The sequence below is a fragment of the Dromaius novaehollandiae genome, chromosome 12 (assembly GCF_036370855.1).
Source record: "Dromaius novaehollandiae isolate bDroNov1 chromosome 12, bDroNov1.hap1, whole genome shotgun sequence".
Classification (NCBI taxonomy): domain Eukaryota; kingdom Metazoa; phylum Chordata; class Aves; order Casuariiformes; family Dromaiidae; genus Dromaius; species Dromaius novaehollandiae.
In genome coordinates, this window is record NC_088109.1 from 12,692,246 (window position 1) to 12,705,938 (window position 13,693).

Consider the following 13,693-nt stretch of genomic DNA (forward strand, 5'->3'; position numbering starts at 1 on the left):
GCCGCCGGCCGCTGGAGGGGGGACGCCCGGCTGCGGGGCTGGGAGGTGGCGGGACGAGCTCCCTGACACACGGCTCTTTCTCCCTCTCAGATTTCCTCCCTCAAGGAGCTCACGGGTGCCTATGACGGGAGCTCGGACTCGTTCCTGCCCGTGTCCGAACGCCTGCGGGGCCAGAAGGGCAGCAGAGGGGAGCCGGGGGAGAGAGGGCCTCCGGGCAGAGAGGTGAGCGACAGCGCGAGCTGGCCGCCCCGCAATGCCTCCCAGCGCGCGGCGATGCTCACACACGCTGCCCTGCTTCCCTGTACCCGGGCCAGCTCTGGGGTCAGTGCAGCCGGCTCGGAGACCCAAGCGAGCCGTGGCAGTGCCCTTGCGAGCCACCTTCCTTCCCGGGGCCGCTGCCGCCCTCCCAGTGCCTCCTTCCCTCCAGCATGCTCTGGGGGGCCGACGGCCCCAGGGTTTGGGGCGCCCACCCCATGGCCTGGCTATGGCAGAGTGGTGCTGTATTTTGCAGGGCTCCATAGGCTTCCCTGGCGAGCGAGGACCCAAAGGTGACAAAGGGGACCAAGGCGCCCCTGGCCCCCAGGGCCCCACGGGCCGTGCTGTGGGCGAGCGGGGCCCTGAGGGGCCACCTGGCCAGCCGGGAGAGCCTGGCAAACCGGGGATCCCCGGGGTGCCGGGCCGGGCCGGGGAGCTGGGGGAGGCCGGGAGGCCCGGCGAGAAGGTGAGTGCCGCCGGGGCGAGGGTCGGGGGCCCCTGCCCGCCTGGGCTCACCGTGATGGGCACTGCGTTGTTTCCCCAGGGTGAGCGAGGCGAGAAGGGCGACCGGGGCGAGCAGGTGAGCTGGGCTGGGGATGCCGTCCCCTGGGCTCACAGCTGCGTGGGTCTTGGAGGGATGGGGCTCTCCGTGGGGCAGGAGGAGGCTCCCTTGGGGGAGCCGGGGGCGGCTGGCTCCGCTGTGCCCCTCCATCCCTCTGATGCTTGGCCTGTCAATCTCATCACCAGGGCAGAGAGGGTTTGCCAGGACCCCCAGGGCCCCAGGGGCCCAAGGTAGGTGCCGCGTGCTGCTGGGGACCGTCCCCAAGGGGCGCGTGCCCCTGCTTGTGCCTCCGGCGGCAGGTAGCTGCGTCCGCTCCCTGCAGCCCCGGGGCGCCGGGGGCTGCCAGCCCTGACTGTGCTGTGCCCGCAGGCGGACGCGGCGGAGGGCGGCCTCGCGGGCTTTCCAGGCGAGCGTGGCCCCACCGGACCCAAGGGAGCCAAGGTGCGTGAGCCGGGCGAGATGGGCGTCACAGGGCTGGCACATGCTGTCCTGGAGCCGGACTGGAGACCGTGCATCCGGCGCTGGCCTCTGCGCCCGGGATGGCAGGGGCAAAGCGATGGCCCAGGCGCAGCGGGGATGGTGTCCTGAGCCGTGGCACGGGGGGAGCACGAGGCTGACAGCATCTCGCTTCTCCTCCCCACAGGGCGATCCGGGCGCCGAGGGCGAGCGTGGACCCAAAGGCGATAAGGTCTGCGTGTAGTAAGTCTCTCGTGGCTTCTCTGCTTCTCTCTCGCTCCCGCGCGCTCCCTTTCTGGGCTCAGCACAGGCTCTCTGCTCTCCCCTCCCAGTGCCTGACGGCCGTGCCGGCCCTAGGCACGGCACGGTGGGGCCCTGGCACGCTGGGGCACCTCTCGCCGGGTGCGGGCGGGATCACGAAGCGGGCTGGGAAGCCCCCGGCCGCGTGGGAGCGTCGCCGCGTCCAGCGCAGCTCCTGCAACCGGCACCTCTCCCCGATGCAGGGCGAAGCTGGACCACGGGGCGAGCGAGGAGAGCCTGGCGAGAAGGGCAGGGACGGCTCCCCGGTGAGTACGGCACCGTCCCCCGCGCCGCCGGACCCCCGGCCTGGCCCTCACCCCCTCCCTGTCTCCTCACTCTAGGGCCTCCCGGGAGAGAGAGGGCTGGCCGGCCCCGACGGGAAGCCGGTGAGTGGGGCAGGCAGGACGGCGTGGGGACGGGTGGGAGGGTCCCACGGTCCCGCACCAGCCACCGATGGGAGCGTTCACGTGCCGTTTCACATCCTTCCCTCCCGTGCAGGGCCCGCAGGGCTTTAGAGGGCCTCCCGGCCCGGCCGTAAGTACCCCCTCGGCCATGGGTCTGGGTACGGTGCTCCGGTGCTGCGCTCGTCCTTGCGGGAGCGGGGAGCCCAGGCCTGGCCGAGCGGGGCTGCTTCGGGGTTCGCTGGGGTGTCGCTAACCCGCCGGCTTTGCCGTGGTTCTTTCCAGGGCTTGCCAGGTTTCCCCGGCGTGCTGGGCCGCCCGGTAGGTGTCTGTGCCACCTGCATGTCACCGTCCCCCTGTGCGTGGCTGGGGCCCGCTGGCCTGGCTGCACCCTCTTCTCCTGGCACCGTGGCAGGCTCGGATGCTGCTGAGCCCTCGGGCGTCCTGCCAGGAGCTGGCTGGGTTTGCCCTCGCTTCGCATGGGTGCTCGCCAGAGCCGCCAGCGCTGCCTGGTGTCCCCCCTGCCGGGGGACGCGTCTTGCAGCGGGGAAAATTGGTCCCCGCACTGACTGCATCCTTCATCCCTTCAGGGCAACCAGGGAGACCCGGGCCCCCCAGGACCTCCGGTAAGGAGCCGCCCCACGTCCTGGGGAGCACGGGGACGTCATGCGCGGTGGCTGTGAGCTGGGGCTGACGTCCCACGGAGAAGGGCGATGGGACGCCACGCTGTGCTGGTGTCCTCTCCCTGTCCTGTGGAGCCGTGCCATCTGCAAGCGTGGGGGCAGGGGTTTGGCTGCCCTGGAGGTAACGTCACCTTGTTCCCTGCAGGGCACCGCTGGCCCGCCGGGCGCCCAGGGCCCCTCTGGGATAAAGGTACGCTGTTGCTCTGTTCGGCCCGGCAGAGGAGAAGCGGTGCCCTGCCGGTGTCAGGGCCTCTCCAGAGGCCAACGGGCTAGAGGGAGCGTTGCTGGGGGTGACTTCAGGCTGGCCATCGCTGCTCCGGGCAGCTGGGCTGGCCCTGCCGTGGGGACGTGTGTAAGACAAGCGGCTGCACGCACAGGTGGGGGGTTTGGGGACCCATCTGGACGTGAGCTGCCACATTCTCAGCTCTGCTGGCGGCTCGGCCTCCCCTCTCCTGGCTGGGCTCCTGCAGCCAGGACCGTGGTGGCCGCAGGGAGACCTTGATGCAGGGCTGGCTCTCTCTTTCCTCTCCCAGTCCTGGCAGGATGTTTCCCTGCAGTGTTTTTGGAGGCTCAGGGTCTGGGGGAGTGCCTTGGTGGGTGCGGGGGCCGTACCCACCGTGGGGACGTGGTTGTGACCGTGACGGCCGTGGGCTTGTGGGTCAGGGCAGCGGGACTGATGCAGGCGCTCTCTTTGCAGGGAGATCCGGGGGAGCCTGGCTCCAGCATCCGAGTGAGTCCTGTGCCCTCCCGGGGCTCCCCGGCCCTGGCACCTTCCCATGGAGAAACCTCATTCCTTGGCAGCCGAGGCCGGGCAGCCCCCAGCCGGTCCCGGCTGCGCCGAGGGCAGCGCAGCGTCTCCTCTGACACGGCTCTTTGCGTTGCAGGGCTTGCCCGGTCCCCAGGGCAGCATGGGGCTGCCCGGTCCCCCCGGCCCCCCCGGCCTCGTGGTAGGTGTCGGAGCGCTCGGCAGCCTGCTCCTCGGCAGAGGCCCTTTCTGCTCCCTCGGCTGCGGCTTCACCCTCTGGTTGCGTCTCTCTTGCAGGGCCCGCAGGGTGCCCCCGGGCTGCCGGGACAAGTGGTGAGTGCACCTTCCCGCTGCCTCCGGTCCTGGCTCTGCCCACGGCATCCCCGCGTCCTGCCTGATCCAGGCGGCAAAGCCAGGCTGCCATTGGCGTGGGGCGCTCCGGCTCTCCGGGGAGCCCCACAGGAGCGCCAGCCGCGGGGTGCCTCGCTGCCCCCAGCCCTGCCCTGCTGCCCCAGCCCCTCTCTTGCCGTCCGCAGGGGGAGAGCGGGAAGCCGGGCGTGCCGGGCAGAGACGGCGTGCCGGGGAAGGACGGCGAGCCGGGGCCACCCGGGAAGATGGTATGGTGTGGGACGCCCCTGGCCCCTTGTGCTGGGGCCACTGAGGCGCGGACGCGCGGGGCTCAGCCCGGGGTGCTGCACTCGCTAGGCCCTTTGCAGCCGAGGCTCACGGCTGTGCTTTTTGTGCCAGGGGGTGCCGGGACCTTCAGGCCCTGCCGGCCCCAAAGGAGAGCCGGGGGACGCCGGAGCCCCGGGGCAGGTGAGTGTAAAGCCCCTGCAGGCACCGGCCAGGAGCTTCCTCTGCTCACTCTGGGCCCAGGGCACATCTCCATCCCAGCCCCGCTAACCAGCCGCCTTTCTCCCCTCCACCCCAGGCCATCGCTGGCCCTCCCGGCGCCAAAGGCGAGAAGGTAGGGAGCCGGGATGCGTCGCGGGTGGGAGCTGCCGCACAGAGCTGCAGCTCCTGGGTCTCGTGTGCCGCGGTGCCGCTCCCTGCACAGGGTGCCATGTCGGCATCCCGGGGCAGCACGTGCCCGCGGCGGGCAGGGGGCTGCGGGGCTGGCGCTGGCGTGCCTGACCCACCGCGTGTTGCTGCAGGGTGAGCCGGCGCTGATGGAGGGAGTCCTGCTGGGCGAACCCGTAAGTTGGTCCTCTGTCTCTTCACCTCGCCGTCCCTCTGCCTTCTGCTTTGCAAAGCAGGCGCTAACGTTGCTCTCCTCCCTGGCAGGGCTCCAAGGGCGACCGGGGCTTGCCCGGCCCCAAGGGAGAGAAGGTGAGGAGCTGCTGCAGGCTGGTGGGAAGGGGCCGCGGGGGCACTGGGCTCCCCGCGGCCTGACTGTGTCCGCTCTGCTCCGTGAGTCACCTGCCTGTGCCTTTTGCTTGTGTCCCCCTGCCAGGGGGAGCCCGGAAGACTGGGGGAGCCTGGAGATCCCGGGGAAGACGTGAGTAGGAGGCCAGCGGGGAAGCTGGGGTGGGTTGATGCCATCCGGGAGGGCTGGACCTGCTCTGGTTCCTGGCACTGGGGAGCTGCCTGGAGCGCGTGTGCCTGGCATGGGCACCCCTGCCCCATGCACCCACTGCCGGCCGTGCAGACCTCCCTGATTTCTTGGTGTCTCCACAGGGAGCCAAAGGAGCGTCGGGAGCCAAAGGGGAAAAGGTAAGTGCTCCCTTGCCCTGGCGGGGCAGGGTGTCCCCCAGGCATGTGGGGCAGCTCTGGGGGGCGCAGAGCCCCTGAGACCCCCGGGCCGCCTCTCCTGTGCCTGCCCCATGGGTGACCGTCCATGTGCTCTCTGCCCACCCGCGCAGGGCTCTGCTGGCGTCGGCATGCAGGGACCCCCAGGACAGGATGGACCTCCCGGCTTGAAGGTGATCTCTGCCCCCGTGTTGCCACAGCTCTGGCTGTGTTCCCGGATGCTGGGGTTGCATCTGGCTCCGCTGGCTGCGAGAGGGACACGCTCCCGGGGTCTCCCTGAGGGCCGTTTCCCTAGCTTTCCCCTCTCTGCTCCAGGGTGACACCGGCTTGCCAGGCCCACCAGGACCGCCGGGCTTGGCGGGTATCGCCGGCACACCGGGACAGCCGGGCCTCAGAGGAGACAGCGGACAGCCGGGCCCCCCGGGCGCCCCCGGAGAGAGGGTAAAGGACACGGCTCTCGCCTAGCCTCGCCATGGGGCCCAGGCCCTGGGGGCACACCAGGCTCCGGGCGCCCCCGGGGCGTGGGGCAGTGCCCGCTATGCTGCTCACTGGGGTTTCTCTCCAAGGGTCTCATCGGCTTTCCTGGGAGAGACGGCACCACTGGACCGGTCGGACCGCCGGGGCCCCCGGGGCCAGCTGTGAGTGTGGCCCCCCCGGTGCTGCCGGGCAGGAATAGCTGTGCGAGCCCGGAGGGAGGCTTCGGGGGGTCCGGGACCTCATCGTCCCTGGGGGGAGCGGGGGCAGCCTCCAGCCCGGGGAGGTGCCTGGCCAGCCCCGGCACCATGGGCGCCGCTTCCCTCACCCATCTCCTTCGTTTCAGGGGGCGCAAGGGACGTCCGGCCTGAAAGGTGACAAGGTAGGACCGGGGCAGCCCCCGAGCACAACGCAGAGTGGGGGGCCGCGTGCGTTAGCATCCGCAGCAGGGATGCTCACGAGCTCTCGTTTTCCCCCCATGCAGGGGGAGCCGGGGCTCGGGCTGCCGGGAGCCAGAGGTGAGCGAGGAGACCCAGGCCCGCGGGTGCGTACCGCCGCCGGCAGCAGGGGCGAAGCGCCGGCATCTCGGGCTGGCTCTCTCCCGGGAGAGCCGGGGGTGCTCCCGTCCCCAGCCTGCCATCTCACGTCCCTTTTTCCTCTCGCAGGGCGAAGACGGGCGCCCAGGGCTGGAAGGCGACCGCGGGCCGGCGGTAAATCCCCCTCCCCTCAGCGGGCTGCGCCTCCAGCACCCTCCCTGCCTCACCATCGCTCTCCTCTCTCCTGCAGGGCTCACCCGGGAACCGCGGGGAGCGCGGCGACAAGGTACGGGCCTGCTCTTGGGGGGTGAGGGGGGCCGGGGGCCGGGCGACACGGCCCCTGCAGACTGGGGTCCCCGTGGAGGGGTGCAGCATCCACCCCGCGCAGGGCTCACCCTCCTCCCTTCCTTGCAGGGAGACGTCGGGGCCGTGGGGCCCAAAGGAGACAAGGTGGGTCGCCATGCACCCGCCCCCTGGGGGGTAGGGGGGCGGGCAGTGGTGTTGCCCCCCCTCACCCCCGCCTCTCTCCTGTCCCGCACAGGGTGACACCGTCGTGGTGGAGGGGCCCGCTGGAGCGCGGGGCAGCAAGGGGGAGCCGGTAAGAGCCTGTCCCCCCCCCCCCAGTCCTCCTCCATCACTGCTCCCATCCCCACAGCAGGCTCCTGGCCTCATGGGGCTGATCCTGCGCCCCTCTCTCCCCGTGCATTGCGGCAGCGCTCCCCTGGCCTCGCAGAGCATGCTGCCCCCTCCCCTTCACCCGCCATGGTGGGCTCTGCCCCATGAAGGTCTCTCCCCCGCCCCCCCGCGTGCCCCTTCCCATCCCCTGCCCCTCTGCTTCCCCCGCAGGGAGCGCGGGGCCTGAAGGGCGCCGAAGGGGACAAGGGCGACAAGGGGGAGCAGGGCGTCCCTGGAGAGAAGGTAAGGTAGGGGGCTGCAGGGAGGGCTGGGGGGCCGGGGCTTGCACAGGGCTGGTGTCGCTGGCCTGGGGGCGATGGCCGCGGTGCGGGGCAACCGGAGCCGCTGCCCCATGGCCATCGCGGTTCCTGCTTGCAGGGGGCACGGGGCGAGCAAGGCGAGAAGGGCTCCACGGGCTTCCCCGGGGCGCGCGGCCCCGGCGGGCAGAAGGTGAGGCCCTGGGCAGCTGCTGGCGCCGGGGGGGTGTGCGGGGGGCAGGGGGTGCCCCCAGCCCTGACCCATGTCTTTGCCTTCGCCAGGGAGAAGTCGGTGCATTGGGAGAGCCAGGCGAGCCGGTGAGGACCCGCACCTCGGCCCTGGTGCCGCCCCGCCGCGGGGCAGGAGCCCGGTGTCACCCTGCATCGCCCTGCATCGCCCTGTGTTTGCTTTTCCCGCAGGGCCAGCCGGGACGGGACGGGATCCCCGGGGCCCGGGGAGAGAAGGGCGACGTGGGACCCCTGGGCATGCGCGGCCCCAAGGTGCGTGGGTCCCGCGCGCGCTGAGCCGGCAGGGCCCCGCGTGGTGCCGCCGGCCTTGGGTGACTCCTCTCTCCCCCGCAGGGCGATCGGGGCATGAAAGGCGCCTGCGGCCTCGACGGCGTCAAGGGCGAGAAGGCGAGTGGGTGCCCGCGGGGTCGTCCGTCGAGCGTCCGCCAGCTGGGGCAGTGGGGAGATGGCTGAGGCCGAACCCGTGGCCGCCCCTCGCTGACCGCCCTGCATTTCTCCTGCCCGCTGTAGGGAGAGCCGGGGATCCCGGGCCGCTCCGGGCTGCCGGGGAGGAAGGGCGAGCCGGTAAGCACAGCGCTGGTGCCAGGGCGGGGGGACAGGGACACGTGGCACGTGGCTTACCCCCGTCTGCTTCACCCCTAGGGAGAGCTGGGCCTGTCGGGAGCACCAGGCACCCCCGGGAAGGAGGGGCTGATGGGGCCCAAGGTAGGTCTGGGTGGCTCCCGCTGGCCCCGCGGCGCCGCTTGGCTCTGTCTCCCGTCGTGGCTCTGGGGGAAAAGCCACGCTGGGTCATGAGGCCAGTCCGCGGCCGCCCAGCACCGAGAAACCCCCGGGACGGTCCCGCTACCGTGACCACTGCGGGCAGGGCCACGCACCCTGCCCCAGGAGCTGCGTCTGCCCTTCCCCGACCTTCCTGCCTGCCTTCCTTCCTTCCTTGCCCAGGGCGACCGGGGATTCGACGGGCAGCAGGGAGCCAAGGGAGACCAGGGGGAGAAAGGCGACCGGGTGAGGAGCCATCACGGCACAGGAGCCCGTTCCTGCGGTGCTGTTAGCCGGGCCGGAGCGCAGCAGTCAGATGCCCTCCGAAGCACCGTCCGGTGCTGCCCCAGCCCCGGGCGATGCTCTGGGGCCCGGCGGGCGCTGGGGTACCGGGGCCCCCGGCCTGACCCTCTGCTCTCCCCCAGGGTGCTCCAGGCATTATTGGCGCCCCCGGCCCACGGGGCAGCGACGGGGCGCCCGGCCCCCCTGGCCCGCCGGGCAGCGTTGGCCCCCGTGGTCCCGAGGGCATGCAGGGCCAGAAGGTGAGTCCCCGGGGAAAGGGGGGCTGGCTGGGGCGTGGGAGCCCCCAGCCTGACCCCACGCGCCACGTCCCTTGCAGGGCGAGAGAGGCCCCGCCGGAGAGTCGGTGACGGGGGCCCGCGGCGTGCCCGGCATCCCCGGCGAGAGAGGAGAGCAGGTTTGTGAGCGGGCGGCTGGCCGTGCGCTGGAGCGCCGGGACGGGCCTCCACCCCACCTCTGCTTGTCCGCAGGGCAGCCCGGGCAGCCAGGGCCTCCGCGGGGAGAAGGGCGAGCCGGGCATGACGGTAAGGGGGCGCGCGGCACGGGCAGGCGCTGGGGGGCCGGCACACGGCACAGCCTCCCCGTGGGCTGCCGGCAGTCGGGTTGCCGAGGTGGGATGGGACACCGGATCCGACCCTGCCTGGGCTCAGCCAGCTGCAGCAGGCTGCTCGGGGGGCACGAGCTGGCCGGGCTCGGACCGCTGCTAGGGATGGAGCTGTCCCTGACTGGCCACACGGGGAAAAGGGTTTCCCTCATTGCAACCCGTGTCCACTCTGTCTGCCCCGCAGGAGGAAGAGATCCGGGCCTTCGTCAGGCAGGAGATGAGCCAGCACTGCGGTGAGTGAGCCGCGCTCCCCTCGCCCCGCCGGACCCTTCCCACACCGGAGCCTGGCCAGGGCTGGGGCGTCCTCGGGCACCGGCGCCATGGCCGCTTAACCCTGCCTCTCGTCTCTCCCCGCAGCCTGCGGCGGCCAGTTCCCGCGCCTGGATTCACGTGAGCACTCAGGTTCCGGCATCCGTTCCTGCCCCTCTCCCTGTGGCCCTGCGCGCGGTGCCGAGCGGGTCGGTGCCCCCACATACGCCGCAGGTTTCTGGGAGCCTGGAGGTCGCTGGGGCCCTCTGGGAACTCTCGTCCCCCCGGCCAGTACCAGGAGCACGGGGCTGGCATCCCCGCTGTGAGGGCTGGCCGGAGCTCTGCAGGGGGCTGTGGCCGTCCTGGAGGAGCACGTGAGGAGGAGGAGGAGGGTCGGAGCGCAGCAGAACTCGGGGCAGGAGCACCGGAGGCAGCCCACGCTGCCTGGGGCTGCCAAGCCGAGGAGGGAGCCCGGGACTGAGCCCGCTGCGGTGCTGGGCTGCAGCAGCTGAGGAGGCCGAGCTCGGCGCGGGCTGGGCTGGGGGCACAGCGAGCCGGGCGGGAGCCCAGTGGCAGTGAGGGAGCAGCCGGGGCCACAGCGGACGCGAGATGGGTGCTTTGTCTCCAAGGAGGCTGGGGGACTCATGCCAGGAACAGCTTTAACTTGGCCAAGGGAAGAGGAAGACGCGTCCGCCAAGAGACGGAGCGTGGCCAAACAGGTGACGGAGAGCCCGGAGCACCGCCCTGGCAGGATCCGGCCCCCGTGGGCGCACGTCCCGCTCAGGCAGGCCAGCCCGGGCTCCTGGCACGTGCCGTCGAGTCAGGCAGCAGCTCCTGCCGCCCGCACGGTGGCTTCGTGTGTGTGTGGAGGCTGTGCCCATCCCCATCCCCATCCTCCTGCGGCGTATCTGGGGGCTGCCGGACCCCCACCCCGGGGCCATGTTCCCCGCAGGCTCCTCTCCTCTGGCCACGGGCGTTTGATGCCAGCTGCACTAGGGTGTTTTCCGTCCCGGCGGCAGGAGGGAAGTGCCCCGGGCTCCACTCGCATCCTCTTTGATGTGTGTGCCGTCTCCTTCCCCCTCCCCAGGTCTCTTCCCCAACTATCCATCCACCCAACCGTTCCCGCCTCTCAATGCCCACGTAGTCCCCGTGCTTAAGTTGTCGCACGCGGAGGAAGAGGAGGGTGAGTGTCGTCCCTGTGCTTTTCGTCGCGTAGCTCCCCCTTTCCCCTGCTCTGCCTGTGTCCTGTCGTGTCCTTGCCCTTCGTGTGCGGGTACCAAGGGATGCCCAAGGGATGCCCAAGGGATGCCCACGTTCCCACGACGGCGCAGGCATGCGTGTGCAGGCATGCGTGCATGTGCGTGCATGCGTGTGCATGTGCAAGGAAGGGGCTGCGGCTGGGCCAGGCAGGCTGGAGCAGGCGGAGAGGGTGGTGGGGCTCTCAGCCCCAGGCCCTTCTCGCCCCACATGGAGTAGCTCATGGGCCGGCATTGTCTCCCAGGGCAGGACACGCGAGTCGCAGCCGACGCCAGCGACCTGGAGTACGAGAGCGCGTACACGGAGGAGGACTACGACGAGTCCCTGGAGGCGGGCGGCACGGAACAGCCCCTGACGGGCGACGGTGAGCTTCCCAGGGCGCCGGGGCAGGTGCGGGCGGCCCCACTGCGGGCTGCTCACCTCCGCGGGGCCGGGCGCTGCGGCGGGGCTGCTTTCCCCGGGAGCCTGCTGGCCGAGGCAGCCCCTCGGTGCTGCCCAGCCGGGAGCCGCAGGGACGCCTGGCGCAGCGAAGGGTCGCACGGCCTCCCCGGGCGGAGGGGAGCCCCGGCAGCCAGGGAGGGTCCCCGGGGAGGGATGCTGCTGCCAGCTCTGGTCCCAGTCCTCCCGGGAAGAGCTGAGAAATGCCCCCCGCCTCCCCTCCCGCCTCCCCAGGGCAGGACCCGGGTCTGCCAGGACGGGCAGGCGACATCCCGGGTGCCCGGCACCTCACCGCAGCCCCTTGCCCCCGCAGCCCCCCCCTGCAGCCTGCCCCTGGACGAGGGTGACTGCCACCGGTACACGCTGCGCTGGTACTACAACCAAAGAGCCGCCGAGTGCCGGCCCTTCGTCTACGGCGGCTGCCGGGGCAGCCTCAACCGCTTCGACAGCCGGGAGGACTGCGAGCTGCGCTGCGGGCGCCGGGTGGGGGCCCCCCCGGGAGCATCGCGCCCCTCCGGGCCCTGACGCCGCCGAGCTTCTCCCCGGCGGCAGGACCAAGGTGCGAGGGGCTCTGCCTCGGCAGGAAGGGCCGGCCGCTCTCCGAGCAGGGCCTCGGCTCCTCCGGGAGGGCCGCGCCGGGCTCCCGCGGCCTCACCGCCCTCCTCCCGCGGCGGCCCCGGCCCCCGGCAGGAACCTGGTGCTATTTCTAACGTGTCTTTTTGTTGCTCGCGGGTTTTCTCCTTTCACATCGGTTTTATTTTCCATTAAGGTGAAATTTCTATCAAATGGGAAACCAAATCCCCCCCGCAGCCTTTTAACCTCCTTTCCGAACTGCAGTTTGCTCAGGTTGTTGCCCGCTTGATTTTTAACTTATTTGCTGCTGAGGGTCGGCCCCTGGCCCCGGCTCCCTCTCCGGGGCCCTGGGCCAGGCACTGCGGGAGCAGAGCTGGGCACTGGTGCGGTTGGGCTCCCTGGGGCTACGGCTGCTCGGTTCCCGCAGCCCCCCGCCCTGCCTGTAACGCGCTCACCCCTCCCCTCAGGGGGTGAAGCCCTGGGTCTGCAGCGGAGGTTGCAGGCTGCTCTCATCTCCCTTCCCGACCCCCTGGGGCCCCCAGAAACCTCGTGGGGACCCAGAGCCGCAGCACAAAGCTGCTTTGCAGTGCCCATGCATGGTCCAAGCCTGATCCGGCTTTGGAGCAGCAGGGCAAAATGGGCCGCTGCCTGGTGGGGTACACGAAGCCCGGGCAAAGAGGCGCCTCCCTGAACCCCTTCGCCTGCTCTCTGCAGCCTGCTGCATTTGAATAAATTTCACCTTAATCTCAGCCGAGACCCAGTTCACCTTTTGTGGGTGTGATGGTTTGGCAAAGACCTGCAGGAAGGCTGGAGGTGTTCTCCATGCGCTACCCTCCACCTCGCATGCCTGCCAGCAGCACATCTGTCTTTACTCCGGGGGTGCTCGGCTGCCCCGCCAGTCCCGGCAGGGAAACCCTGGAGCTGGTGCTATGTTAGAGGCGGTTCCTGCTTGCGGAGGCTCTCAAACGCTTCGCGAAAGCGGCGTTTGCTCCTGGGGGGTCGCAGCCTCTGCCCTTCCCCAGCCACGGAGCCAGGGCCGTGTCCCCCCTCGCTGGGGCGGCTGGGGAGGGAGGGCCGCACGCTGCCAGAGCCCCCCGCCGAGGGGGGGTTGTATAGGGCGTCTGTACGTACTGCTGCTCTGTGTGTATATCTGTATACAGCGACTGTATATGTGTACGGATGCGGGGCCGGGGTATTAAAGCCATGCTCACAGCCACACGCCGTGCTTCTTGGCGCGCCGCGGGCGGGGGAACAGAGCCGCCTCACGTCCGCGCTCGCGGTGGCCACTGGGGAGGGGCAGCCCATGGCCGCGGAGGGACAAGAGCCCGGCCGGGCTGAGGACCTGCCCGCTCGTCTCGCCAGGGCGCCTGCCTGGCCCCAGAGCCCCTGGGGGCTGACGGGGGGTCTCCAGCTGCTCCCACGGGCTGGAAGGAGGGGATAGAGGGATGCTATGGGGTCAAAGCCCTTCCAGGTAGGGCCCCCCCATGGCAAAACCTACAGGGTGTTCCCTGCGCTGGGCACCGGGTGGGGGGGCTGGGACAGACAGCACTGGTTGGACTGGGTGCAACTGGGCTGCAAACCAGTGCTGTCCAACCAGACCAGGTGCGACCGGGCTGCAGCCCCCCTGGCTGGGCAGGGCCGGGGAGCCCGTCAGGACGTGGGCACCAAGCCGGCACGGGGAAGCATCGGCAAAGCTTGCCCAGCTTGCCAACGCGATGGCCGGCGCTCGCACCTCCGAGAGCGCTGCAGACGCTGGCCAGCGGTGACTTGCATGTGTTTTTTCTCCCTTCCTTAAATGATTAAGCAAGGCTGATAGGAGCAGGAAGGTCAATCAGATGGAAAAAAAAATCACCTCGAAAGTCAGACATGAAATAATTACGCCTGAGCCGCACCGAGTTCCCCAAACACCCTCCAAATTCAGCTAATGATGCTGTGAGGGGCAAACGACCACCCACGTCCGGGGGAAAGGGGCTGCGGAGGGTTGGCTGCTTTCCCATCGCCCTCCTGGCTGCTGACGGCTCCAGGGAAGCGGCTCCTTTCCCACCGGCTTCGTCTCGGCTGCAGCAGGTTGGGTGCTTCTCGTTTCCCTCTTCCCAGCTACCCAAAACGCCGCCGGGCACCACGACCCGGTGGGAGGCTGCCAGGCCCAGCCGGCTCCCGCGGTCAGCAGG

General features: G+C 70.7%; 1 protein-coding gene across 3 annotated transcripts in view; it reads left to right on the forward strand.

The window, feature by feature from the left end:
- The window catches only part of COL7A1 (collagen type VII alpha 1 chain), a 33,231-nt gene extending 20,493 nt beyond the window's left edge, over positions 1-12,738 (forward strand). For 2 of the 3 annotated variants that reach the window (XM_026096283.2, XM_064518970.1), the window contains exons 73-107: positions 91-222; positions 512-721; positions 800-835; positions 1,003-1,047; positions 1,187-1,258; positions 1,461-1,505; positions 1,777-1,839; positions 1,915-1,959; positions 2,260-2,295; positions 2,565-2,600; positions 2,803-2,847; positions 3,355-3,387; positions 3,542-3,604; positions 3,700-3,735; positions 3,939-4,019; positions 4,150-4,218; positions 4,334-4,369; positions 4,557-4,598; positions 4,687-4,731; positions 4,856-4,900; positions 5,080-5,115; positions 5,265-5,324; positions 5,467-5,592; positions 5,718-5,789; positions 5,972-6,007; positions 6,110-6,169; positions 6,291-6,335; positions 6,412-6,447; positions 6,576-6,611; positions 6,703-6,759; positions 7,008-7,079; positions 7,215-7,286; positions 7,376-7,411; positions 7,514-7,594; positions 7,676-7,810. In XM_026096283.2, coding sequence (XP_025952068.2) covers positions 91-222; positions 512-721; positions 800-835; positions 1,003-1,047; positions 1,187-1,258; positions 1,461-1,505; positions 1,777-1,839; positions 1,915-1,959; positions 2,260-2,295; positions 2,565-2,600; positions 2,803-2,847; positions 3,355-3,387; positions 3,542-3,604; positions 3,700-3,735; positions 3,939-4,019; positions 4,150-4,218; positions 4,334-4,369; positions 4,557-4,598; positions 4,687-4,731; positions 4,856-4,900; positions 5,080-5,115; positions 5,265-5,324; positions 5,467-5,592; positions 5,718-5,789; positions 5,972-6,007; positions 6,110-6,169; positions 6,291-6,335; positions 6,412-6,447; positions 6,576-6,611; positions 6,703-6,759; positions 7,008-7,079; positions 7,215-7,286; positions 7,376-7,411; positions 7,514-7,594; positions 7,676-7,795 — 2,160 coding nt within the window. In that variant the 3' untranslated portion in view covers positions 7,796-7,810. Of the gene's footprint in view, positions 1-90; positions 223-511; positions 722-799; positions 836-1,002; positions 1,048-1,186; positions 1,259-1,460; positions 1,506-1,776; positions 1,840-1,914; positions 1,960-2,071; positions 2,108-2,259; positions 2,296-2,564; positions 2,601-2,802; positions 2,848-3,354; positions 3,388-3,541; positions 3,605-3,699; positions 3,736-3,938; positions 4,020-4,149; positions 4,219-4,333; positions 4,370-4,556; positions 4,599-4,686; positions 4,732-4,855; positions 4,901-5,079; positions 5,116-5,264; positions 5,325-5,466; positions 5,593-5,717; positions 5,790-5,971; positions 6,008-6,109; positions 6,170-6,290; positions 6,336-6,411; positions 6,448-6,575; positions 6,612-6,702; positions 6,760-7,007; positions 7,080-7,214; positions 7,287-7,375; positions 7,412-7,513; positions 7,595-7,675; positions 7,811-7,852; positions 7,907-7,984; positions 8,048-8,284; positions 8,348-8,526; positions 8,644-8,720; positions 8,799-8,871; positions 8,926-9,189; positions 9,239-9,362; positions 9,408-9,883; positions 9,974-10,341; positions 10,438-10,755; positions 10,876-11,262 lie in introns of those variants that run through there. The other variant, XM_064518971.1, reaches the window with a different exon arrangement.
- The last annotated feature ends 955 nt before the right edge of the window (positions 12,739-13,693 follow it).